This window comes from Panthera tigris, chromosome D1, assembly GCF_018350195.1.
Source record: "Panthera tigris isolate Pti1 chromosome D1, P.tigris_Pti1_mat1.1, whole genome shotgun sequence".
Classification (NCBI taxonomy): Eukaryota; Metazoa; Chordata; class Mammalia; order Carnivora; family Felidae; genus Panthera; species Panthera tigris.
In genome coordinates this window covers 7,151,008-7,178,525 of record NC_056669.1, presented here as the reverse complement: position 1 = coordinate 7,178,525, position 27,518 = coordinate 7,151,008, and the positions used below count along the sequence as shown (strand labels likewise).

The window sequence follows — 27,518 nt, the reverse complement described above, 5'->3', positions numbered from 1 at the left end:
CGAAGCACTTGGTGGCCTTCTCCTACCAGCTTCTTGTCACTAATTATACGCACTCCCCACATCCACGTCTCCCTCTGGTGCTCTGCCCCAAGGTGGAGTCTTGGAAGGAGTGGTACCCATTTCACCGCAGAATCAAGTCACATTTTGCTGTTAACTCACCAGTAACGCGGCTGAGATTTTTATTTCCACCTGTTCGACTCTTGCCTTTTATTTTCCAGTCTTCGCCAAACCCTAATAAATAGGTCACACTTCTGTAGTCAGAGAAAATGTTCCTTTTAAAATTGTAGGTCTCTCTGTGTGCAATGAATATTTGTAATAGCTGCCATTTACTGCACGCTGGCCTTGATAACTGTTTGATGTGTGTCATCTCCGTGAATTTTTTTCGGTGAATTTCTATAGTAATCTTATAAAGTTGGTTCTATTGCTATCCTTGCTTTTGTAGAAAAATGAAAACAAACAAAAAAAAGCCCTAACATTCAGAGAGTCGAAGTTGCTGTTCCCCTTGGAATCTTGATTCCATAATTGTGCATTCAGGACTGATGCTTCAGGGGTAATTAAAAAAAAAAAAAAGAGTTTTTCTATGTGGGTTTGCAAAGCTCTTCACTGAACAATTGGAATAGTAGAAACAGAAATGAACAACTTGGCAGCTGCCTTCCCAGTTCTCCATCTCTTGTTTACTAAGAAAGACCTGTTACCAACATCTTACATTCAAGCTGGCTTGTGTTTGCTTGTTTCACTGAAAGCTACCCCCCAAACTCACCCCATAGCGTGCTGTTGAAAGAAAATATATCACGGTGGGAAAACTATCCTCAATCTACAGAGGTGATTTTCTCTTATAAAAATTTTTTTTAACATTTATTCATTTTTGAGAGAGAGAGAGAGAGTTTGGGAGAATCTGAAACAGGCTCCCATCAGCACAGAGCCCCACACGGGGCTCAAACTCATGAACTGCGAGATCATGACCTGAGCCGAAGTCAAATGCTTAACCGACTAAGCTGCCTAAGTGCCCCTACAGAGATGATTTTCAATAGCCTACTGGGGTCATAGGTGAATTTCGGTGACAGAAATTCAGACATTCAAGCAAATATGTGATCAGCAGTTCACTTGGCTGGGTCAGCTGTCAGGGAAGAAAAACATTCTAAACCAGCCCTCTCTCTGCTGGGGATTTGGCTGGCAGACTGGAGAAAACAGGAGACTAAGGGAGGTTTCTAATGATGATTGCTATCTATCCAGCTGTTGCTTTCAAAACCAAACTGATGACTATCTCTCCAGTTGGAAGGCTCCTGGGTTACCAGAAAAATACTATGGTCAAAAATGGCTGCTTGGAGCTGACAGAATGAGCCCATGAAAATAACCCTTTGAAAATTATTTTTACTTTAAATTTTTTTTATGTTTTGAGAGAGACAGAGACAGAGCATGAGCATGAGTAGGGTAGGGGCAGAGAGAGGAGACACAGAATCCGAAGCAGGTTCCAGGCTCTGAGCCGTCAGCACAGAGCCTGTCTCGGGGATCAAACCCATGAACCATGAGATCATGACCTGAGCCAAAATCGGATGCTGAACCGCCTGAGCCACCCAGGCGCCCCTGCCCTGGCTTTCTTATTGGGCCACAGGATTTTGGCCATCACCTCTGAGCAGATGACTTCCAAATCTACTTCTCCATCCATGTTTCAAGTTTCTCACTTTTGCTGAATATCTCCATGTGGACAAACTGCAGATTACTTCAAACTCTTTATGTTTAAAACTGAACTGATATTTTTATAAACCTTATGCTTCTCCTATCATCGAAGAGACCACTCTCCTTCCAGACGCTTCTCTCGAAACTTTGCATCATCTTTGTGACTCCTTTGTTAACCCTCATATCTAACGGGGGTCGAAGTCCAGCCGATGCCTTTGGATTGCAGCCCTCTTCTATCCCCACCTCCGCTGGCTTTCATTCAGGTTACCTTCCCTTCTTCTCCTGCATCAGTGTTCCAGCAACTTGGGGTCCTTCCCACCATCCTCTTATCTGCTGCTACCAGAGTCATCTCCCCAATGTTCTTCAAAACCTATCTTGACTCATCATTGCCCACGCAATGGAGTCCAGATTCCTTAGTGTGGCATTCATAGTCAAGTCACTGCCTTATTTACTCTTTAAGTGTCCTATGCACCAGCCCAGGGTTTTTCAACCTCTTATTCATTATTGTGCCTCCAATATCACCCTTATTTAGAATGCCTACTGTAGCCAAAACAGATCATTTACCAATCCCTGAATTCTCCAGCTCCCAAGATTTTGCTCACTTTGGCCGTTAGAGGAGATGAGGGATTATGAGCGGGTTCCTGGAGTGTAATTCTGCTATTTGGTGCACTGTATCCCTGGTCTAGAGTAGACACACATCTCCTCCCACCACCCTCCATTTCTTTCTGCGGAAATCTGACCCTTCATGTTACAACCCAAACACCACGTCCTCCCCCTGATCACTCAGCTGGAACTGACCTCTTTCTGTGCCCTAATGGAACTTTCTTGATACATGTATTATGTTCCTCTTTGTTATGCAGTTGTTTTTCTGTTTGTGTTCTCTTCCCCACTGTGTTATAAACTTCATAAAGATAACAGGATCTTCTTCACAGTGCACAACGGCCTTCACACAGGAAGCGACATTACATGTTAGTTGAAATCAATTCACTGATACACCAGGAGAAGGATAAAAGCCTGCCAGTGCCCACATGAAGAAGTCCCATATGTATGTGGAATAAATGAACACATTAATGAGTAGAAAAAATGGACATCGTACATAAACCACACTCCTAATCTACCATCATTAACACAGAGACTATGTTAGAGGGGTGCCTGGCTGGCTCAGGTGGTGGAGTGCATGACTCTTGATCTCAGGGGTGTGGGTTCGAGCCCCACATTGGTGTAGAATTTACTAACACACACACACACACACCACACACTATTATTTTTTTAACGTTTTATTTATTTTTGAGACAGAGAGAGACAGAGCATGAACGGGGGAGGGGCAGAGAGAGAGGGAGACACAGAATCGGAAGCAGGCTCCAGGCTCTGAGCCATCAGCCCAGAGCCTGACGCGGGGCTCGAACTCACGGACCGCGAGATCGTGACCTGAGCTGAAGTCGGACGCCTAACCGACTGAGCCACCCAGGCGCCCCAACCACACACTATTTTAAAAGGAGTTCTATGTGTTGTACCAATTGATGAACTCAATTGGTTCCTGCTGCTTCATAGAAATAACAAACAGCCACCCACGTAAAGTTACTATTTGAACAGCTACCTGCCTGGACATGTCTTAATTAACAATGATCAAAGTGAGTACAGGACCCAGGGGCCAAAATGTAAAGTCATTTTGACATTACGTTTTTGTTACAGATACAAGTTCGTTATTGGGTTTACTGGCCACGAAAGGAGATGATACATGTGGAAGTAGACTTTAAATGTCAGTAATCCTCACCACTATGCAAGATGCGATTAAACGAAGGCTATGGGACAGTCACATTGATCTGATAAAGTTACTTTTGGGCAGAAGGATGAAAGAAACATGTTTTCTGCCAAAGGCTTGATTATGAAAGAGGACTTCAATCACCTCCATCCATTTCGTCCTCGGTCTGCACTTTTTGACTGATTAAGACCTGATTAATTCTTCCCAGTTTATCTCCTAACTCAGGCAAAAGATCCTGAGGGCAAAGCATCCCCCCATGGGACCTAAACTACCCTCCCAAGCACTAAGGTCCGCCCTGAGCTAGCTGGACCACAGGTGGCTGACCCCATGACAATCACCAACCTGACCTTTACTGCCCACCTGCATGTACCCATGATCTTTGTCCCACATTTTTCTTATCTGAATCTGGTACTTTGGAAGTACCAGTACTTTGGAAACAGTCTTTGTGACGCTGGCAGTCTGCAGTCTCCCTGGTGTTGGTCTCATGGAATAAATCCCTCATTTCACCACTGTGGGTTCCTCTGCCTTTGGAATCTGTCAGTGGCCAGTGGCCAAATCTGGTCTGTTTGGGACCCCTGGAGCCAGGCTTTCTTACAACCCTGCGCCCAGGCTCCAGTAATTTTTAAAACGTATATATACATGAATACATTTGGAAACTTCCATATCTCAGAATAATACTTTCTAGGAAAGCTATTTCTGTGGTTTCAGAGGATTACATTTCCCTTTAGTCCGAGGATTAGGTGTTTGAAAGTGACACTTGAATCACCTCTCTGAGATTATTAAGAAGATGATCAAATTGGGGCGCCTGGGTGGCTCAGTCGGTTGAGGGTCTGACTTCGGCTCAGGTCATGATCTCATGATCCGTGAGTTCGAGGCCCGCGTCTGGCTCTGTGCTGACAGCTCAGAGCCTGGAGCCTGCTTCAGATTCTGTGTCTCCCTCTGTCTCTGACCCTCCCCTGTTCATGCTCTTTCTCTGTCTCAAAAATAAATAAAAACATTAAAAAAAAAAAAAAAGATGATCAAATCTTACAGAAAACTACAGACAGGTGATTTTCATCACCCTTGCCCCGGGGCTGTCTTCTCCTAAATCACCATAAACCATTCTGCGGTTGTAAAAGTTTTTTGTTTTATTTTGTTTTGTTTTGTCTTGTTTTCCTTAAAGCCTGACAATGACTTTTGTAGGAGGGTGGCTTGGGGGTGTCTGTGAGAAGGGAGGCTTGGCCAAGAACTCATTTCCAGGAACTACATTTATCCCTTGGGCCTGGTCAGGCCACAGCCCCCAGTGCATTGAGTTCAGCCCTTCTTTCAAATAGGGTAACTCTTGTGCCAGTTCCAAAGCTCCTACTGCAATTCTACTTCCTATGGGCTCTTCTTTGAAAAGGAGGATTAACTTTCTCAGCCCTTCAACTAGTCCAGCTCGAGTTCCGAGAGCAAAGAGCAGCAGCGAAAACAGTACGTTGGCGCCAACCCTTCAGCTCGGGCCTCCTCTAGGTGCGGCCTTGTGTAGAATTGTTAGTTTGATTAAGTCTGATAGGCCGAGGCTGCGGGTGGGGGGAGGAGACGAGAGAGGCCCCGCCCCCTTGGAATGGGATTGGTTCCCTCTGTCGGCGGGGCCGGGCCTTTCGCTTCCCGGTTGGATAGGTGGAGCGAAACATGTCATTAAGGTGTTGTCGACCTGAGCCCCGTGGGTGTGGGCTGTTCCCTCACTTTGTGGTTTTAGATTTTCAAAGGGGCGGCCTTCTTATTGGTTGTGGGATCAGGTTCCTGAAGCTGGTCTTCTGTACCTTGAAAAATGTCCTCGTAACAGAAGGCGCCAAGGAGCTGAAGTGCAGTTCACACACAGGAGAGAAAATGACGAAGGTTCCTCAGGGGTTTGATTTCAGTTTCTTAAATGACGAAGAAGCCAGGAAGATCCTTCAGGTGCTGGAAAGAAATGAGGAGCTGCAGAGGGCAGACAAGGACAGGATCAGGTACACGGCCAACTCCTCTCACTCTTTTCCCGGGGCCTTGCGGGGGCGCGGGCGCGCGCGGAGGGGGCGCGCGGCTGGGGCGGCGCACCTGTCGGGGCCTCCGGGGGAGCGCGCCGCCCCGCGGGGGAAAGCGGCGCTCGGCTTCTCCCGCGAGGGCCGTGGGCGTCCCGGGCGGGCTGGCCTGCGAGTCTCCGGGGCGGGCACGGCCTTCGGAGCGTTTCTCTTTCCGAGTGGGTCCCGCCGAGCCGCCCCCGGCCGGCACACGTGGGCGGCGGGCGGCCGCGGGGGCCCGGGCGGGGTGGGCTCGGACGTCCCCGGAGCGGTCGCCGGGGGCGGAGGCCGGCTGGGCGGGCGAAAAGGGGCGGGGGCGCTGCGCGGCGCGAGGTCCTGGCGGGCGCGCACCCACGTGCTTACTGACACCGGTCCTGCAGGCGGTGCGCCCTCGCCAGTGTCCTTCTCCCTCCAGAGACGCCTCTCTCCGGCCCTCGCCGACAGTCGGCGGCGCCTGGGAGAGATGGCATCTCCCCGGCGGCGAAGTGGTCCCACCCCAAGGGCCGCAACTCCAGCAACTTGCCAAACTGTGTGGAGTGAGCTGGCGTCGGATTGGGACGCGCGGAGTGGCCACAACGCGTGGGTCTCCTTGCCGGTAGTGCTGCGCCGTTTCACCCTTAACCTTACTATGCAGTGTTACAGGTGAGGGATTAGATACCAGAGAATAAAATCGAGAGATCATTGCCTGGGATGGAAATGGACCCGTTTTTCTGCTGGCAAAGTGCCGGATAGGCCCTGGAACGAATACGAGGACTTTCTCACCGATTCTAGAATAGACCCATCCAAGGCCTTCTCCGGTTGACCCTGGAAGGGAATTCGGGCCATCACTCTCAGACCAAAAAGTGTGTCATTGATTGGAATTTGGCAAACCGCTTCGTTTGTGAGCAGCTTCTTGGTGATGTGGGTTCTAGGTTTCCCCCTCCTTTCAAAGATTCCAGTGCCCATCCCTCGCCCCCCAGGGAAAAAACCTCCAAAGATGCGCTTCACCTAGGAAAACCCTAGTTGGTCTTTGTAGAGGCAGTTAGAATACACTGAACCCAAAGCCCTGTCTTCACACCTTTTTAGTACCTACATCTCTTGAAGTTGGAGGATGTGCATTTCACATCGTCATACTCTGCCTTCAGAAAAATAGGCTCCATCATTTCCTCATTGCGTGTCCACACCCATACACATCCACGTGCGTGCACCCATACATATGCACGTGCACCATCCACAGGCACACCCAGCCTGGGGAAGGAGGACTTTAGAATTGTATGTAGTTTGTTTTCAACACATTTCCCAAAAGGACTAAGGAACTGGGGGGCTGTCGGTGTGTCCTTGGAAGTGTTTCCTGTCTCTGGAGAGGATGGGGCTTAAGTGATCCAGTATATATAGTTGGGGAAACTGAGGGGAGAATTAGGGAACAAGAGGAGGGAAGGAAGTATCCACTGAGGATGCTTCATGGCTTCTCATGAAGTGTAGTTTTAGAAATAGTAGTAATATTATGTATTTTAATTTTCATTCAAGAGGATTTTGGCTTTTTATATTTGACCTGACGTTTGCCTTGTGTTTCCTCAATAGTAGCTCATGGTGTCCATAGCAGTCGCCTTTGGGGGGAGTTAGAAGTATTCGTAGGTGGCAAGGCCATTGGGCTGGGCCTTAGAAGGAAGGCGGAAACACCTTTTCCGACTGCATGAAACTCATATCCTAACTGGGGCATCAACAGAAAAAGGCATAATGCTAAGACAAAATCAGTACTGTAACTATTCAACTATTAAAAATAATCACCTCAATAATTTTTAAAATGTCATCATTAAAATATAAAAATAACTTAGGGGGTACGCCTGGGTGGCTCAGTCAGTTAAGCATCCAATTTCGGCTGGTCATGATCTCCCAGTTCATGGGTTTGAGCCCTGCGTCGGGCTCTGTGCTGACAGCTCAGAGCCTGGAACCTGCTTCAGATTCTGTGTCTCCTTCTCTCTCTGCCCCTCCCCTGCTTGGTCTCTCTGTCTCTCAAAAATGAATATACATTAAAAATTAATTTTTTAAATAATGATTTAGGGGGGTGCCAGGGTGGCTCAATCGGTTGAGCGTCTGACTTTTTTTTTAAAGTTTATTTATTTTGAGAGAGAGTACAAGCAGGGGAGGGGCAGAGAGAGAGGGAAAGAGAGGATCCCAAGCAGGCTCCATGCTGTCAGCACAGAGCCTGATGTGGGGCTTGAACTCACCAACTGTGAGATCATGACCTGAGCAGACACCAAGAGTCAGACGCTTAACCGACTGAGCCAGCCAGGGACCGCTTCGACTCTTGGTTTCAGCTCAGGTCATGATCCCAGGGTTGTGGGATGGAGCCCTGAGTTGGACTCTGTGCTGAGCATGGAGCCTGCTTGGGATTCTCCTTCTCTCTCTCTCTCCCCCTCTGCCACTCTCCTCCACTTGTGTGCTTTCCTCCCTGTCTCTCTCTCTCTCTCTCTCTCTCTCTCTCTCTCTCTCTCACAAAAAATAAATAAAAATAAAAATAACTTAGGGACATTGGACACTTGGGCCAAATGCTCAAGGCAATTATTTCTAGTACGTTCTTTCCCGCTGGTTAATTCCTGAACCCCACTATCACATCCCCATCACTCGGTAGCAGTCTGATGGCCTTGCGCTGCTCACCAGCTCACGTGCGTGGCTTTAGTAGCAGATGCTGACATGCAGAGAAGACCTGAGATAACATGTCAACTTGGCTGCCGTTGCTCATTTTGTGATCATATTTTCCAAATCAAAAGTCAGGACACGTGACTTATCATGCAAGAGTATTATGTAGGAGACAGTACAACAGGCCTGACTGAGAGACTCTGGGAGGGCTTTTTGCTCTACAGGTTTTCCCCACTATCCCTGTGAAAGCTTCATAAGCCAACGTGGCATAAAACAAAGAGGCAATTACCATTAATTGATACGGAAGAAATTTTGAGCTTTCCTAGCCCCCAAAATAACCTCTTTCAGGTGTTTCTGAAACCTTAGGACACATCTTGATGAATGATGCCCAGAATAAGTCAAGGTAAAGGACAGACGCTCACACACACAGTTCCAAACCTCACGGCTTGTGTGCTGAGTGTAGCTCCCCAGGGAAGGAGCTTGGCAGGGCCACTGTCACCACTTGGGGTGCGCTTTTTACTTTTTTCCATACAAGTGAAAATCTTCTTCGGGTTTCATTTGGTTGGTGAAAACAGGTACTAATGTCAGACTTGCATAAAAGCAAAGTGGCTTAATGCAAACTTTGGAATATGGGTGGGGAAGAAGAGTATCTGAATTGAGAAAGAGTCTTAAGATATCTTGGCTAGAACAGGGGCGCCTGGGTGGCTCAGTCGGTTGCGTGTCCGACTTTGGCTCAGGTCATGATCTCACGGTTTGTGAGTTCGAACCCCGCATTGGGCTCTGTGCTGAGAGCAAGGAGCCTGCTTCAGATCCTCTGTCTCCCTCTCTCTGCCCCTCTCCCACTTGTGTGCACGTGCATACTCTCTCACTCTCTCTGTCTAAAAAATAAATAAGCATTAAAAAAAAAAAAAAGACATCTTGGCAAGAACAATAAGGGACCAAATGGAGAAGTTTGTCAAGTTTGCTGGTCAGGCAAAACTGAGGAGTTCATTTATATCTATAATAGGCTTGAGGTGTCTACAAAGCAACTAAGAAGTATCTTATAGTCAGAAATATAGAACCACAGTGTCATGCGGGCCCAGAGATGCCCAGAGGTGGATGTTAAAGGCCAGAGAGTAGTTGAATTCATTGTGTGAGACCCAATAGCCCCACCCATAGACATGGTCCTGAACACACAGAACTTCCCCTGCTCTTCCCTCATCGGTATCAGATCTCTCTGGCCCCAGCTTAGTGGGAAAGTATTTGCATTAAATATTATTTATGTTCCTGATAAAGAGTTGATTCAAATACTGAAGAAAAACACTAAGATTCAAACTGATAAACAGGCAAAAGATAAAAATAAGTTGTTCATGCTCGAAGATATCCCAACAGTAAACAAAACATTATGGGAAAATGTTCACCCTCACAGTGGTAAAGAAATGCAAATGGAAGTAATATCAAAATACCACTTTTAAAAATAACAGGAAAAAACTGTTGGTGAGGGTTGGCATGAAATGGATAGATTCAGCATCTTGTTAGTGGCATAATAATAATAATAACAATTGTAAGTGGAATACAATCCTTTTGGTAAACGATATGGCGCTACCTATAAAGTTATGCCTTAACCTTGACCCAGTCCAATTCTTGGATATTTCTCATTAGTAGGAATCTGGGGTAGAGAAGATGGCCACACCAACATTTATTAAGTGCTGCCTTTTATAATAGTAATTACTGTGATTTTGATAACTCACATTTATCAATCCCTTACTGTATACTAGGCACTGTACTAAACATGTTACATGTGTTTAATTGTCCCAATAACCTCGTTATGCACACACTTGAATTTCTGTTTCACACAGAAGGAAACAACTTAACAAAGGTTGAGAATCTTGTCCAAGTTAAGCAACAGAGCCAGAATTTAAATCCAGATGTAACTTAAAAATTATTTTACCCATCAGCATTGAATAATCCTCACCACCATCCCTTGGGGGTAAGTTGTGTTGATGGCTTTGTACAGAAGGAAACTGAAATGTCTCAGGGTTAAGGAACTTGCCCAAGGTCACACAGATCCCCAGTGACAGCTAGAATTTGAACCCAAATAAATTCTTTTCACTGTACTGTATTTTTCCCCGAGGAAAAACAAGACATTTACTCTCAGATAATAATTACAGTATTAAAAAATAGCAGAATAGTGGGAAAATAATACCAACATAGTGGGGCATTTCTAATCTAAATATCCAATAAAAGTTCAGTCATTGTAATCGACAGTTATGAAGATAATTGTATCTTGCCCGGTTCGATATTTTAATTTTACCTTTACTGACTATCTTGTTGTCAAGGTGGTGCAGACCCCTCAAGCTCAGCACGAATACGGGTGAGGGGCAATGCTTATGAGTCATTGGTCTGTGAAAAAGCAGACACAAAATACTGACTGTGTTGTTATTTCAGTTTCTTCTGGGGACGGCAACTAGAAAAAAATAGGCAAAAATCTACGCTTCTCCTTTTGGTGAATCTCTGGGGCCTGCCGTGGCTCCCGGCACATGGTGGACAGACAGTAAACATTTGCTGGAAGGACTGGGCTTGCCTGGCAGCCATGAGTGTCTCTTGTCTGCCCTCGAGCTCAACACTGCTAGGATGGGGAAAGGATGTGTGATGTGCATTGCTGGGCAGCAATGCTGGGCACTGCCGTCTCCTGAGGCTCCAGGAAGGCAGAGGAGGGGAAGGGTACTGGATTCCGTGGCTTAGAGGTCAGAGACCCCGAGGACAGGCAAGGTGCCAGCATGCAGTAGGCTTCCAGCGAATACTTCCTTGATGGGAAATTCATGGCCTGCATGGGCCAGAGTCAGGGGCTTCTGAAATCCCTAGCTTCTCTCCCCACTTCAACTCAGTGTGTTTTACCTTCTTCCCCTTCCCCAGATCCCCTCCACGCTCCAGACAGGATTCCTCCCACCTCTGAACCCCGAATCGCACGATAGTCTGTGTTACATTTATCCGGCTCTGCCCTGTGAGTCTGGAATCTGTACTACAGAAATACTTTGAGAGCCATGTAAAGAGGTGGAAATTACCACTTCGGTTCCAGTCTGACAGTCCCAGGTAGGACTTCTCAGGCCTTGCACAGTCTGTGGTTCTAGCCACAGTGAGGAAAAATGGCTGAGAGTTAGAGTCACAGTTTATTGGCAGGTGGAAATTTTCCCCATACTTATCTCATACTGTGGAGGCAATTGTGTGTGTGCATGTGTACATGTATATACACAAATACATGTAATATATATATATATTCATATATGTATACATATTTAATACATAAAATATAAAAAGCATTTTTTTTAAGTTTTATTTACTTATTTTCAGAGAGACAGAGACAGTGTGAGAGGGGGAAGGGTAGAGAGAGGAGGAGAGAGAGAGAATCCCAAGCAGGCTCTGCACTGTCAGCCCAGAGCCCGACATGGGGCTTGAACTCTTGAAACCATGAGATCGTGACCTGAGCTGGAACCGAGAGTCAGATGCTTAACCGACTGAGCCACCCAGGTGCCCACATCTTACTTTTTTACAAATCTTTGAAAAACACAACTACCTTCTTGTCACCCCCCATGTCCATCCCCCAACGCCACTTATCCCTGTCTCATAAATGTAACCGAAACAGAATGTGCTGAGAGATTATACCAACTACTCAGCTCACAGAACAGATACCAACAAATCAAAAATGTTTATTTTTCCTCTTGCAGAAAACTTACAAAGTATAAGACATCACAGCACCTGATGCAATCAGGTTGTAAAATGGCAAGTCTAAATTTAGACTATCTTTGCTTAATGGCAAAGCTGTGGCCCAGGAGGGTTTTCCAGAACTTAGTTGTTTGTTTTGTTTGTTTTTTTAATGTTTATTTTTGAGAGAGAGAAACAGAGCTTGAATGAGGGAGGAGCAGAGACAGAGGGAGACAGAATCTGAAGCAGACCCCAGACTCTGAGCTGTCAGCACAGAGCCCGATGCGGGGCTCAAACTCACAAACTGTGAGATCATGACCTGAGCTGAAGTTGGATGCTTAACCAACTGAGCCACCCAGGCGCCCCCTGAACTTAGTTGTTTCTGATTGATGTATACTATCGTACTTGAGCCGCGGCTCCAGAGGGGGAATGTTTATCAAAATGGTGGAGGGTCCATAGCTGTGGACGCTGTAGCACCTTGCAGAGTTTAAAAGCTAAGACACACAGTCTCCTGTCCTAGGCTTTCTGCCTGTCCTCTGCTGTCCCAGCCGGTGAAGTCAGCCTCTGGCTAAGAGATCGATTTTCAGGAAACACTGGACTCCTATTTATGGGACATCTACTATGTGCCAGACATTGTGTTGGCCCTGAGAATACAGCAGAGAATAAAACACAGATTCTGCACCAAATGGCTTCTGTCTATGAAAGTTTTTGGTTGATGGTCAATGCTGTAAGGCGAAGTGTTCATACTAATGCAGCTTGCCCTGGAGCAGCCTCGTGTGACCTCGGGAAGGGACCATGAAGACCACCTGGAAGTCACAGGAGGACCAGGTAGGCTTGCTTGTTCTGATCGTTTAATAAGATGTGGATTAACATGGATCTCCAAGCTGTCTGCAGTTTCCAGTAACATCCAATTTAATTAATTCCTTTAATCCTAGGGGCCATCTTTCTGTCAAACACATTCTCCTGTCTAGTTACTGCCATGGATGGGTCTCCCTGTGCAGTACATGTGGGATTACTCTAATAGCGTAGTTTCATACTGCAAGGTTTGGGGACAGTGTCGTTTTTTAGCCTTTGTGACATTATAACTCTTTTAGCTTTTAAAGTCTTTCATATCTGTTTAGCCTTATCATAATCTGATAGAGCAGGTATTTTTTTTAATGTTTATTTATTTTTTTTGAGAGAGGGAGAGTGGGGGAGGGGCACAGAGAGAGAGGGAGCATAGAATCCGAAGCAGGCTCCAGGCTCTGAGCTGTCAGCACAGAGCCCGATGGGGGGCTTGAACCCACGAACCGTGAGATTATGACCTGAACCCAAGCCCGATGCTCAGCCGACTTGAGCCAGCCAGGTGCCCCCAGAGCAAGTATTTTTATCGTTGTCAAAACCTAATGATAATGACAGTAGTAATAGCCCATATTTATTTAGCCCTTGCTCTGTGCTGAACTCTTTATGTACACTTTCTCATTTTAATTCTCACTCCCCTCTGATGAGTTAAGGGCTCTTTTTGCTAATCTCCATTCTGCAGGGGAATGGTAGGGAAGAGAAGTAACGTGGCTGAGATAATAGTGCAGGGAGTATTGGATTCGTGAAGTCCGTGTGCACTTAATTACTACACAGCACTGCCTCCCACCATGGCGTGCAAAAGGTTGGAGTGATTAGCCCTACACCGCCCATCCAGCTTGTAAGAGGACAGATGTTTTCACTTGAAAACTCTCATTTCCAGGGCGCCTGGCTGGCGCAGTCAGAAGAGCGTGTGACGTTGGATCTCAGAGTCGTGAATTCAAGCCCCACATTTGCTGTAGAAATAACTTTAGAAAATAAAATAATTTTTAAAAAGCCCTCTTATTTACACTGACTATGAAATTAGAGAACATACAACTCTAGCTTGCCATGTGCCCAACTAATATCATTAAAGAAAAGGGCCTAAAAAGGGCGCCTGGGTGGCTCGGTCGGTTGAGCGTCCAACTCTTGTTTTCGGCTCAGGTCATGATCCCGCGGTTCGTGGGTTCAAGCCCCACGTTGGGCTCTGTGCTGACGGCTCAGAGCCCGGAGCCTGCTTCAGATTCTGTGTCTCCCTCTCCCTGCCCCTCCCCGGCTCATGCTCTCTGTTTCTCTCTCTCAAAGAGTAAACATTAAAAAAAAAAAAAGGGCCTAATGGATGTTAGGGTACAACTGGTGGTTATTTGCCATATATAGAAAAAATTGCAGGTAACCATTTATGTTTTAAAAAGGATGTATGTGGGGTGCCTAGGTGGCTCAGTCCGTTTTGCATCTGACTTCGGCTCAGGTCACGATCTCTCAGTTCATGGGTTCGCACCCTCTGTCAGGCTCTGTGCTGACAGCTCAGAGTCTGAAACCTGCTTCAGATTCTGTGTCTCCCTTTCTCTCTGCCCCTCCCCTTCTCTGTCTCTCTGTCTCTGTCTCTCTGTCTCTGTCTCTCTCAAAATTAAACATTGAAGAAAAAAAAAGAAAAAGCATGTATGCATTTTGTAAGGATATGCTCCAAACTGTTAAGATGGCTATCTCTTGGGCATGATATTTAAAGGGACTCTAACCATTTTCCTATTATTTTATTTCTAATAATTATTATGGGTTATTAAAAATGATGGCTATTTCTTTTTTCTTTAAGATTTTATATTTTTTATGTAATCTCTATACCAATATGGGGCTCGAACTTACAACCCTGAGGTCAAGAGTCACTTGCTCTACCTACCCAGCCAGCCAGATACCCCGATGGCTATTTCTTTTGATAATAAATACAAAATATTTGACTATCTTTTTAAACTTCATATCTTTCAAAATAATTTGTCTTAAAAAAAACCTGGATGTTTTTCTGCCCTTTCCTTGATTATGTTTTATACATATTGTAATGTTAATATATCCGTGGGTACGTTAGGTTCTGTACAGTCAATCTTGACATGGTCAAGGATTGTCTTAGGGATGGAGAGTATCACACACCTAGTAGATGCTTTAATTAATTGGACCTTGACTTATGTCTGTGAAGGAATGCGAAGTAAGGGAAAGAAAGATTTGGGGAAGCCAAGGACAAAAAAAGGGTCAGGTTAAGCCTAGTCCGAAAACATTTTTATTCCTGTTGGCACACATGAGTCTTAAGACTGAACCAGCTGGCTTCGAGCCCTGCTGAAGCAATTTGGGTCTGTTTTTCTGCAGTTAGTTCTGCATAGGCCCCATATTTGAGAGCTGTAGGCTCACCTCGCTTTCCTCAGGAATGTTTCCTTATTGGCATTGTCAATGGCCCTGTTTAAAGGCCATACTTAAAGTCTCAGCTTGGCATACCACAGGAGCCAGCTTCCTCATTCCATGTGCATTAGGCTTTCTAGATGAAAGAGGAAATTGGGGGCTGCCGTGACCAAACTCCCCACTTCCCAAGGAGAGGTTGTGGTGTTTTATATTTCTATCAAGGTTGCTTTGGTTTCAACTTTAAAACAGTGCATTTCACAGCAGTGGAAGGGGGAAGGGGGCTGGGGGCAGACAGAAGAGTAACCCGTCAACCACAGCTCTGTTCTCCAGATTTGTTAAGAAGATGTGTTGTCCAGGTTTTGGGAGGGGCCGTGCTCCCTCTGAAGGCACTCGGGAAGGATGTGTTACGGGCCGCCTCCTAGTTTGTGGTAGTTCCTTGGCCCATGGCAGTGTAACACCAGTCTTCACAGGGCGTGTATGCTCTGTCTCTGTCCACATTTTCCCCTTTTGATAAGGACATCCGGTCCTATTGGATTAGAGCACACCTTAATGAGTTCATTTTAATTTGAATAGCTCTGTAAAGTCCCTATCTCCAAATAAGGTCATAGTCTGAGGAACTGGGGGTTAGGACTCTCCTATGTCTTTCTTAGAGGACACAATTGAACCTGTAACAGTAAGGCTGGTTCAGTACTTTAAAATAGATTACTGTAAACCACCGTATGATCACATTAATTGATGCAGAAAAGCATTTGACAGAATTGAACACGCATTCATGATAAAAACTCTTGGCAAGAAAGACATAGAACCTGATGAAAGGCATCTGCAAGAAAATTTATAGCCAACATCATATCTAATGGTAAAAGACGAAATGCTTTTTCCCAAAGATCAGAAACAAAGCAAGGATGTACAATCTTTGTACAAGGATGTACAAGCGTCTGACTGTGGCTTAGGTCATGATCTCAACAGCTCGTGAGTTTGAGCCAGCCCCGCATCAGGCTCTATGCTGACAGCTCAGAGCCTGGAGCCTGCTTCAGATTCTGTCTCACTCTCTCTCTGCCTCTCCCCAGCTCACATTCTGTCTCTCTCTCTCTCAAAAATAAATAAAAACATTTAAAAAAATGTTAAAAAAAAAAAAGAAAATCCCCCAAAAACATCTGCCAAAAAAAAAAGTCCTGGAATTAAGAAGTAAATGTAGCAAGGTGATAGGATATAAGATCAATAAACAAAATCTATTGAGTTTCCATATAGTAGGAATGAACCATTAGAAAAGCAAGGGAATTGAATAGAGAAAACAATTTTGAAAATGAAGAATAAAATTGAAAGAATCACAGTACTTAGATTTTAAGGCTTTACCGTAAAGCTACTGTAATCAACATAGCATAGTATTTGTGAAGGGAAAGACCTTTAGATTAATAGAACAGTATAGAGTCCAGAAGTAGACTCCAAAATACAACCAATGGATACACACACACACACACACACACACATATATATATATTTTTTTTTTTTACCAAGGTGCAAAGGCAATTCAATGAAGGATAGTCTTTTCAACAGATGGTATTGGGATAAGTGGGCACAAGGCTGGAAATGTTTTCTTCACCCCAAATGAAACCCATTAGTTCTTCTTAATTTCAGCCCCTCCTCCTACCCCCCCACCCCCCCCACTCCTCCCACCCCCCCACCCCCCACCCCCCAGTTACTGGTAATCACCCATCTGCTTTCTGTCTCTATGTATTTACCTATTTGGGATGTTTCATATAAATGGAACTATCCAATATGTAACTTTTTGCATCTGCTTTAGTTAGCTTAATATTTTCAAGGTTGACCCACCTTGTAGGATTTATCTACACTTTGTGCTTTTTTATAACCGAATGATATTCCATTGTATGTACATACCACAATTTGTTTATCCATTCTGTTGATTAACATTTGGGTTGTTTCCGCTTTTTGGCTATTGTGAATAGTGTTGCTATGAGCTCACCTACAAGGATGTGAGTCCCTGTTTGCAATTCTTTTGAGTATAGACCCAGGAGTGGAATTACTGTGATATTTCGTAACTCTGTATTTAACTTTTTAGGAACCATAGAACTGTTTTCTCCCACATTGACTTTATACAGTTGTGATCATATTGTGTATGTTTTTGTTTATTTATGTAACATCTAACATAAAAATCACCCCATCAAATTAAAGATTCATAGTCAACATTATTTTTTGTGGCTGCATACTGTTTATATATATTTTATAATTTAATCTTTTAATATTTTAGCCACTTTGATTTTTTATCATTTTTAAAATAAAAAATTTTTTAACATTTATTTATTTTTGAGAGACAGAGAATGGGGGAGGGGGAGAGAGAGAACGAGACACAGAATCCAAAGCAGGCTCCAGGCTCTGAGCTGTCAGCACAGAGCCCGATGTGGGGGTCGAACTCAAGAACTGTGAGATCATGACCTGAGCTGAAGTCGGACGCTTAACCGACTGAGCCACACGCCCCGATTTTTTCTTATTTTTTGCTTCGTGTTGCTTTATTAGATAACACTGTGACAAACCTTTGTGATAACATTGTTAATTCCATTTAAATTGTTTCTGTAGGGCAAATTCCACAAAGTAGAATCATTAGTTTATAGCACATTTTCTAAATTCTTGTGACCTGTTACCAAATTACTTTCCTAAAAATGTTCTACCAAATTTCACCTTTACCGGCAGTATGGGAAGCCTACTATTTTATCTTACCCTCCCAGACCTGGATGGTATTATTATTTTTAAAAATCCTTGCTAATTTTGTAGGAAAAAAAAAAGAAAGAAAATTTTAATTTAATTTCTAGCACTGGTTATAATGAACTTGAACTTTTTTCATATGTGTACACTTCATGGTTTGTGAGTTGTCTATTCATATCTTTGCCTATTTTTATTTCGGGATTTGTGTTCAAAATGCTCTTTGTCATACGTAACAGATCTAACCATGGCTTTAACAAATTTGGGACAAATTTTTCTGACATAACAGGATATCTAGAAGTAGGCACCCACTGGCTGGGTTAGTGGTGTAGGATGTCAGGATGGTGTCTTGTGACACAAGATGGCTGCAACTGCTCTGAACATCACATTTCTGTCCCAGGCATGAAGAAGGGAAGATGGTGGAGCCAATTATACCTGCCATTTATCATGGAAGTAAAAGCTTTCCCATATGCCGTCCCAGTAGATTCCTCCTGATGTCTCATTGACCAGAACCATATCGTAAGGCCACCCTTGCTACAAGGGAATTGAGAAATCAGGAAGTGGGATTCAGATGTTTGGCTTAGACCAATCATGATCCCTCCCCTGAAACTGAATACTTTGCTGCCCACACCAAAACCAGAAAGGAGAGTAACTGGGGAGATTAGATTCTGTCTGACATAGTATCTCATTGTGTGTATGTTTTTTTTATTGATTTATATATTTCTGTATACTTAAGGAAATCGATTTTTGTCCTGTTTATTACAAATACATTTCCCAGTTTTCAGTTTTCACTTCTATTTATCTGACTCATAAGGAATTTTTTTCCATCTTTATAGAACAAAATGTACCAGGTTTTAAAAAATGTTCTTTTTAAGATTAGAAAGTTCTACCATCTAGAGATTAGGTCAACATTCATTCACCTCTACCTTTTAAAAATCTTTTTAAAAAACTAACTTTTTTGATGTGCCTGGGTGGCTCAGTCAGTTAACATCCGACTTCGACTCAGGTCATGATCTCATGGGTTCGTGAGTTTGAGCCCCATGATGGGCTCTGTGCTGACAGTTTGGAGCCTGCAGCCCACTTCAGATTCTGTGTCTCCCTTTCTCTCTGCCCTCCCCCTCTCAAAAATAAATAAACATTAAAAAATTTTTAAAGCTCACTTTTTAATGATCTGATATATATTTTATCTTTAAGTAGGATAATTCTGCAAATTGATTTTTTTTCCCAAATGGCTAGCAAATTTATTTCCATCTACTTCTAAGGCCTGCGGTTGTTCCTTTTAGAGAAAGAACTGGGGAAAACATAATAACAGCAACAAAGTGTTGATAAGGCAAATCCTATACCATCAGCTATCGTGAAACTAAGAAGGAAATTGTAGGGAAGAGGCTCTTGTACAGAGAAGTGTGATTTGTACATCTATTAATACACATAGATAATGGGTCATGTTTCAGTTTTCTTCCTCTTCCCATTTTCTATGCCAGGTAGCAAACCCAACTGAGGGTAGACCATTCATCCTGAGATCTGCTTCAAGTGACCTGGTTGTCTTTTTGGTTCTTTTGACAGTCAAACCAGTACCCTGGTAAGATGATGTAAGTTTTTAATATATAACAGAATTAATCTGCTTTAGAAATTAATCACAAGGAGGGGTACCTGGGCGGCTCATTTGGTTAAGCGTCCAACTCTTGACATCGGCTCAGGTCATGATCTTATAGCGTGGTTTGTGAGATTGAGTCCCACGTCAGGGGCTTTGCACTGACAGCCGGGAACCTGCTTGGGATCCTTAGTCTCCCTCTCTCTCCGCCCCTCCCCTGCTCTTGGGCTCACGCACACACTCTCTCTCTCTCTCTCTCTCTCTCTCTCTCTCAAAACAAATAAACGTTAAAAAAATTAATCACAAGGATAAGTGATTAACAAGATTACTAGACAAACAAGCAAACAAAATTAAAACCTCACATGTTGTGAATTTAATGTTTACCTCTCACAAGGGAGCTGGCACACAGCTCTTGAGGATATCATCGTCGGCACATCAATCACGGTCCCACCAGGAGAACAGAAAGTAGTCCTCATGTAAAATAGAATGTAGTGCAGTGAATTGGTTACAGGGTGGTAAAAAGAGATACCAATCAGGGAACATTGAGGCAAAACTGAGACTGGCAGCTACAGGAAGCCTGGAGGCAGCAGTGTGCTGGTAACTAGCTCCCCCTGGAGAAAAAAAAAAAAAAAAGTCTTGATTTGTAGCATTGGCCAATTTCCAGCTAGCATTAGTTTAACAACCAGCTTGCAAAATTCCTGAGTATTTAACAATCTGCCCTTGTGAGCCAGTACAAGCCAGCTCTGGCACACCCCTGGTTGGGGAGGAAAAGGGAGCAGGTGGTGTTATCCAAGCCTAGGCTATGATCCCCACCCCCGCCCCGAGAGAAACTGCAGCCAACCGTGCAGGCCTGTCTGGGGATTTGGAGGCATGGGGAAGGCAATCACTGCCAGAAGTTTTGCATGAAGCGGAGGAGGAGAAAACCCTGACTTCTTCCTTCTTCCCGCCCTCCAGTCTCCTGCCAGTGTCTGGCTGGAAGCAGCTGACGGGTGGTGACAGCCTAGAGATTCAGCTTGCAGAGCTCATCGGCCAGCAGCACTGAGCAGAGCAGGGGAAGGACAGTTCCTTGTTGTCTTTTCTCTCCTGTTCCTGTTGTCCTCTTCCTTCGTCCTGTAGAGTCTGCAGTTTCTCACTGCCCAGGCTTAAATTGCTAAAGCTTTGCTTCCTGCCAGATAATTCTTACGCGTTTTCCTTCCTGTTATCCTGTACAACTGTCCATGGTCATTCTGTGTTGTTTCACCATTCCCCTCACTTCGGCACATTTTGGGAGTTGCCGCCTTCTGCTCTGGCTTCTCCGGGCTGCTGCTTCTCCGTGCTTCTACTTCCTGTGTCCTGCCCAGTTTCCATCTTGCTCCTGTGAGTCAGGGTCTTTGGGTAGAAAGGAGGAGTCTCACTAAGGGCACCTAACGTAGAGAGGGCTTTGCAGAAAGGTTACACGTGGACTGAAACTGGAGTTTGAAGGACGTGGGGAACCAACACGGCTCCAGGGACCAGCCACACACTCTGCTTGCACGTCACAGCCCACACTGCCCTCTTAGGATGCCCTTGATTGTTTGGCTGCTGCTTTTCACATTCTCTCATGGGCATGACCATCATGCCAGGTCACATGACACCTCTCTGGCCTGCCCGTAGATGGTCTGCCTTAGGGTCGGTCTGCAGCACCCTCTGGGGGCAAGTGTAGTAACTGCAGTTCCTGAGCAGGGGCCATAGACCATCTAGTTCAGCTAAAAGTGATACAGTGTTGGTGTGGCAGGTGCTAAGAAGGGGCTTGCACTTGCTTTCTGTGTGCCCACCTGTGCGCTAAGATACTTGTTGTCTTCTTGGTCTCTATGAGGACAGGTCCTGGCCCACAGGCTCTGCTAAGACATGGGTTCTCAAACCTGGCTGAAATGACAACCACCTGAGAAGCTCTCAAAATTAACCAATGCCAGACCCCCACCCTGACATTCTGGCTTAATCGGTCTGTGATCAGGCTGGGCATGGGTATCTTTTTAAAGCTCCCTAGATGACTCCCTCGTGCAGGAAGCAATCCCAGCCTGGCCGCCTGGGCATCGGGCACTGACTCCTCCTGGCACATCTTTCCTACACTCCTTTGCACAACTTCAGGGAGTGTTGATTTTCCGGAAACCCTGTGGTTTGGGAGGGGAGAGCCAGGAGTCCTAGCAAAGGACAATGGAGAGGGCTGTGCCTGCGTCAGATGTAAGGAACCTTGTTTCTAGTGCTTTCCCACTTTAAAATTACTTGGTAGGGGGGCGCCTGGGTGGCTCAGTCCATTGAGCGTCCGACTTCAGCTCAGGTCATAATCTCATGGTTCGTGGGTTCGAGCCCTGCATCGGACTCTGTGCTGACAGCTCAGAGCCTGGAGCCAGCTTCGGAATCTGTGTCTCCCTCTCTTTCTGCCCCTCCCCTGCTCATGCTGTGTCTCTCTGTCTCTCAAAAATTAATAAACATTAAAAAAAATTTTTTTAATCAAAAAATAAAATAAAACTGCTTGGTAGGATCAAAAGGGAACCTTCTGTCCCTGGAGCTGTTTAGTCTGGCAACGGGAAGAAGTGCTTTTTGCTTTTTGTTGCTTTGTTTTGTTTCACTGCCCACTAAGTGTGGGTTATGCACAAACACAAACGCTGTCATATCCACAAGCAGCTTAGATCTTGTTCTTGGGAACTTGCTGTCTTGCTGTAGCCACAGGTCCTGCACACTGACTGTTGAGTGGTCATGTTCAAGGTCAGGAAGTAGGAGGGAACAGATAAAGAAGGCAACGGGGAAGCCCAAGGAGTTTCTAAAAGGGAAAAGCAGCCTGGGGTCAGTACAGATTGGCCGGAGGCAAGAGGAAGGAATTATGTACCTCTCTGTGCTGATGCTGTGATTATTCAGGAATACTTGACTGGTGACATCTTAACTATATGCACTAGTATAAAGCCTACTGGGTGCACTTGAGCCCCCTAAATAAGGTAGAAAGAATGAATACGATTATCCTTATTTTCCCCAGAAATTATTAGCCTGATTTCTCTCTTTTCTCAAAGAGTCTCAGGACATAGTTAGGTCCATTGGTGGATGTGGGACTTGAACACAGGACTCTGACGGTGCCCAAGGCACTTGTGCCGCATGTTCTGTGGCCCTGTGGGTGAAGTGATCCAGGCAAGGGATGGTGGAGGCGGGTGGACAAGTGTAGGTTCGAAGGGAAATTAATACCTCAGTTTTAAGGGCGTTAAATGGCAGTTGAGAGGACATGTGATCAGAGTTCATCGCAGTGGCAGTGTGGGGTCAGGTCGAGGGCCCCTGTGATCTCCATCAGTCCCACCCCGGCAGCCACACCAGTGAGCTCACCATCCACGTGAGCCCCGAGGCTGCCCACGAATCGAGGCTCCCCCCTCCCTCCCACCACCGTTAAGTGGGCATCCTTAATGGTTGTCAAATGTAGCTGACACGCAGGCAGGAGTGACAGCAGGGCCCTGGAGCTCTGCAGACAAAATCGTCACAGGCTCCCCCATGGCCAAGGACCATCTGTGGGTCTATATGAAATCCCCTAAAAACAGCCAGCATGTTCATTTAAATCGTGGCAGAGCTCAGCTGGGGACCCAGGTTTTTCCCTTTTTATTTTTAGGCTTTGAAACTGCAGAACATTTTTTTAAATGTTGATTTATTTTGAGAGAGAAAGAGTGAGCAGGAGAGGGGCAGAGAGAGAGTCCCAAGCAGGCTCTGCGCTGTCAGTGTGGGGCCCCACGCAGGGCTCAGTCCCATGAAACTGTGAGATCGTGACCTGAGCAGACACCAAGCATCGGACGTTGAACCGAGCCAGCCCCCCAGGCACCCCTAAACTGCAGAACTTTTAACAGCCTATTTTTTAAAAAATTGCTGTTGTGTGTTTTATGTGTGGTTTTCTTCTTTGCTTCCAGATCACAGCAAGCTATATAAAAACAGCTTTTTGAGGGGGTGCCTGGGTGACTCGCTCAGTTGAGCGTCCGACTTCGGCTCAGGTCATGATCTCACAGTTCGAGAGTTCAATCCCCACGTCGGGCTCTGTGCTGACAGCTCAGAGCCTGCTTGGGGTCCCCTTTCCCCTTCTCTCTGTGCTCCTCCCCTGCTCATGCTCGCTCACTGTCAAAAAATAAACTTTTTTTAAAAAAATGGCTTTTTGGACTGTGTATAATTGAGGGTGGTCTAAGCTGCCGGCCGAATTCCTGTGCATTTGTGCATGTCGTGGCTCCCTGTCAGGATGCACAGAAGCCACGTGTGTGCTCTGCTTTCTGAAAGCCGCCCCTCAGTCGTGGGTACTGGTGCTTCACCCCTCAGAGCAGGCAAAGCACCACAGCTCCGCTGGGCTCGTTCCTCGTGGGGGAGCGTGTCAGGGAGGGCCTGGCCACGCTCCTGCTCTCTCTGCTCTGCTTCCTGGGGCTCCCCCTCCCTCCTTAAGGACATCACTCTCTCCCCTATTCTCAGCACCCACCCACCCCCCATCCCGTCCAAACACATTCTCATTTGTAGGTGATACTAACCTCGGCTCCACGCAAGGCAGCTGGAAGGGCCAATAAATTAGGTCATGTCTGTCCACAGCAGTTTAATTGCTTGGCCACCGCCATCCAGGCAAAAGTCTTTAAAAGGTTTATGAGTAACATATTCCCTGCAGGGTAGCTGTCTCCACCTTCAAAGCACACCGTACCCCACCCTCGCCTCGCTCTGCCTGGCGTTCTGTACCCGGGTTCCGCGGAGCTCTGAGTCCAGCCTCCCGCCCAGCTGCTTTTCATTCGCCCCGTGTGTCAACGTTCCACACCCTGCTCTGGGCCTTATGGGTGCTTCAGGAGCGCTCACGGCCCCAAAAAGATACATAGGTTTTTATTGTAACTTTTTTTATTAGAAACAATTCCCATGGGTCTAAGGACCCACTAACAAGTGTTGTAAATGGCACAATTTCCCAGCCGTGCTTCCGAACAATGATAGTCTCATCGTGAAAGTTGATAAAAAGGCTTTTCTGTTCTCAGCTCATCTGACCTTCCTCTGTGAGGTGCTCCAGGCCACTCAGGGGTGGCAAAAATGGAAGCGTCTTCACCTTTAGGGGCCTGGGTCGCTTGGGGAGGTAGGGGCCCCACCTCCTTTGGCTTGGACCGGCCTACCCTCCCGGGATGCAGCAGTCGTCAGGACATTTTAATTGCAGGTCGGTCAGTCGTCAGCATCAGGTGTTGGGAGTTGCACTGCAATTTCACGTCTTTCTCTTGGCATTTCCAGGTGTGACGAGCTCCTGTTGGCAGCGTGAAGGCCTTTGTCTGTGGAGCCTGTCGCTGCCCCGGGACCCTCCTCGTGGTGCCTCGCAGCACTGGGGGTCAGAGGCTGGGTACCCCTGTGTTCCTCTTGGGGTGAGAGCCCCATAAGATAGATTTTTTCCCCCATATCGTGGATTCAGCAGCACTTCTGTGGAGCAGCTCTCATTATTTAGCAGATGTCCTTGAGATTCTGCTGTGACCCTAGTACCAGGGATACAAAACCAGGGAGGGAGAACGTTTTAAAACAGCATCTCTAAGGGCGCCTGGGTGGCTCAGTCGGTTAAGCGTCCAACTCTTGATTTTGGTTCAGGTCGTGATCTCACGGTTCATGGGTTCAAGCCCTGCATGGGGCTCTGTGCTGACAGCACACATCCTGCTTGGGATTCTCTCTCTCTCTGCCCCTCTCCCCCTCTCAAAAATAAACAAACATTAAAAAAAAAAACAAATCCAGCTCATCTCCTGTAACATGGCAGGCAATAAGCTAGCTGTGCACAGGGACACAGAGGTCATTTAACCCCACGTGAGGTTTCAGGGAAGACGTGGAGGAGGAGACGATGCCCGACTTGAGTCTGGAAGGGGGTGTGGGGTGAACAGAAGTGGGAAGCAGATTCTGAATGGGGCAAACGGTGGTAGGGAAGACATGGGGTGTGGAGGACTGCGGGGACTTATGGGCATCGCCAGGAGTGAGGATCACTAGAATACAAAGTGCAAGCCAGTCCCCGGCCAGAGGGCTCGCTACAAACTGAAGGCCTGTGGAGCCACTGGGATGCCTGTCACAGTAGAGTGACCGTCAGTGGTAGATGGCTCTGGGTGCGGCTGACGCCAGGATGACACGAGGTATGTGTAGGGGACTCGACTGGTGATGCAGGGGAGGGGAAAGGCTCGAGAGATATTTGGAAAATTAAACGAGCAGGCCTTGGGGCTGATCGGCTGGAGAAGGGAGAAAGGACTGTTCATGTGAACTCAGGTTTCTCACTTTGAGGAGCTTTTGACATTTGGCCTGCTGTTTACACTGAAACTGGGAGATTCCAGTAAATTCTACGCTCTGTGAGTCCAGAGAGTGCGAAAGGACCTCAATTCGTCCACCACCTTTTAAACATCGAGCTACTTCATCTCAGGATGTACTTTACCTCTTGGCAACGAAGGTCATGTTTTAGGCCTGGATCGCCATCCAGGGAGGGGTGGGCGGAATTCAAACCAGAGTCCTGGCAAGGGAGACTGGAACTCGCTCCCCGGGTCCAGATGGCCTGGTCAAGGACTCTCGGGCAGAGGCTGCCAGCAGCCGCCTGACGGCCGAGGAGGGACTGACCCACAGGAACCACCACGCACCGGGCCGAGGTGAACAGCCTGCCAGACAGCAGGCGCCCAGGCAGCCACAGGAACCTGCAGGTGCTTTCATTTCCTCCCTGTCACCTTGGGACTCCTGTCGGGAGCTGTTGCTCGCTCCCGTGCTCAGCAAAACTAATTGAGGCTGACTGATTAAGGCCCTCTTCCCCTCCAAAAAGAAAAAACCAAAAAACACAAAAAAACACAAAACACCAGACATCTCAAGCGCTGTTTCCCTTCGTGAAGAAGCGGCAGGCTGACCTGATAACAGTGCCCTTCTCTGTACGGGTCAGCACGAGGGGGGAGTCTCCTCTCTCCGGTGCACCCCCGTGCTCCAGGCTCGGGCACCGGCGATCTCAGTTTCGAAGCTTGTCCCGAGTCACTAAAGAGAGAGAGAAAGGCATCATTCTACCCCGTGCCACCGAACACCGACCAGGTAAGCTGCTATGTGCCAGGACGGAGCCCCTGGCAGCTCGTCTGGCCCGGGTAGTCCAGAATCCGCGTGAATATATCAGACGTATGTCTCTAGGTTCAAAGCAGCCAGGCTGAACGCAGTGCCATCAGCAGGCATGACGAGCAAGGGAAAAGATGCCCCTTGCCAAGTTTACCGTGACGGGAGTTTATTTAAATAAATGGCAGCTTCTTTGGGGATCCAGATTAGTGATATTTTCATTTCATTCAAATAAGACCTACTTGACAAGTATTTTGAGGACCTGCTGCGGTAAACGCAGAGTGTAGAACCCAAGAAATGTATAATCTCTTTGGGCGGACAGGGCATGAAAATTGAAACCGTATACTGCACATGACCAAGTAACTAATGGGTGGCAGGGGTTTTGGAGAGAGAGAGAGACGGACGGGTTGGCGGTGAGAGGCGGATGAGCGGGCTGCGGATGAGGGGAGAAAGACTCCCAATTCCGGCTTCTTAACGCTCCCTTTGTGCCAAATCTGCATTACGCACTTACAGAACTTTAATCGGCAGTTAGACGCGCAAATCTTCCAATTCAGAAAGGCCATTCCAGTGTCAGTGTTGGGAACTAAAATCCTAAAGAATGGGGCTGGTGTTTGTGTATTGTGGGTAATGGCAGACTGACTGTGGTGTTTCCTCACCCCTGCCTTCATCCCCGCACCCCCCCCCCCACCCCAGGATCTCTTCACCTTCAGTAACTTCTGCTACATGTTCGCTTTTTTTTTTAAGCAGAAATTGCTAAAAATAATTTTTTGAAGTTGCACAAGGAGAATGAGATTTAGGCTACCTGTTTACATTTTATCACTGAACTTATTAATCTGTAATTAATAAGTTACAGAATCACTTCTGATGAAACAGGAGTTAACTGCGTGTCGAAAGGTGATGTGTCATTCTCCTTATCTCCGGCATTTAGGTGAATCTGCTGAATCGAGGAGCAGTCACCCAGTGTATTGGTGTTTGTGTGAGTGACAGACATGAGGCCAGAAAAAGAAAAATATTTTTAAGTTTATTTATTTATTTTGAGAGAGAGGGAAAGGGAAGGAGAGAGAATTCCAAGCTGGCTCCACACTCAGCACGTGGAAACAGGATGGGCTCAATCTCACGACCGTGAGACCACGAGACCATGACCTGAGCCAAAATCAAGAGTCAGACGCTTAACCCTCTGGGCCACCCAGGCGCCCCCGCAAAACGAAATCTTTAACTT

The 27,518-nt window shown here is 46.3% G+C and overlaps 1 protein-coding gene across 1 annotated transcript in view; it reads left to right on the top strand.

Moving 5' to 3' along the window:
• The first annotated feature begins 5,200 nt into the window (after window positions 1-5,200).
• The window catches only part of EXPH5 (exophilin 5), a 76,387-nt gene continuing 54,069 nt past the window's right edge, over window positions 5,201-27,518 (top strand). The window contains exon 1 of the mRNA XM_015535500.2: window positions 5,201-5,409. Coding sequence (XP_015390986.2) covers window positions 5,291-5,409 — 119 coding nt within the window. The 5' untranslated portion in view covers window positions 5,201-5,290. The remainder of the gene's footprint in view (window positions 5,410-27,518) is intronic.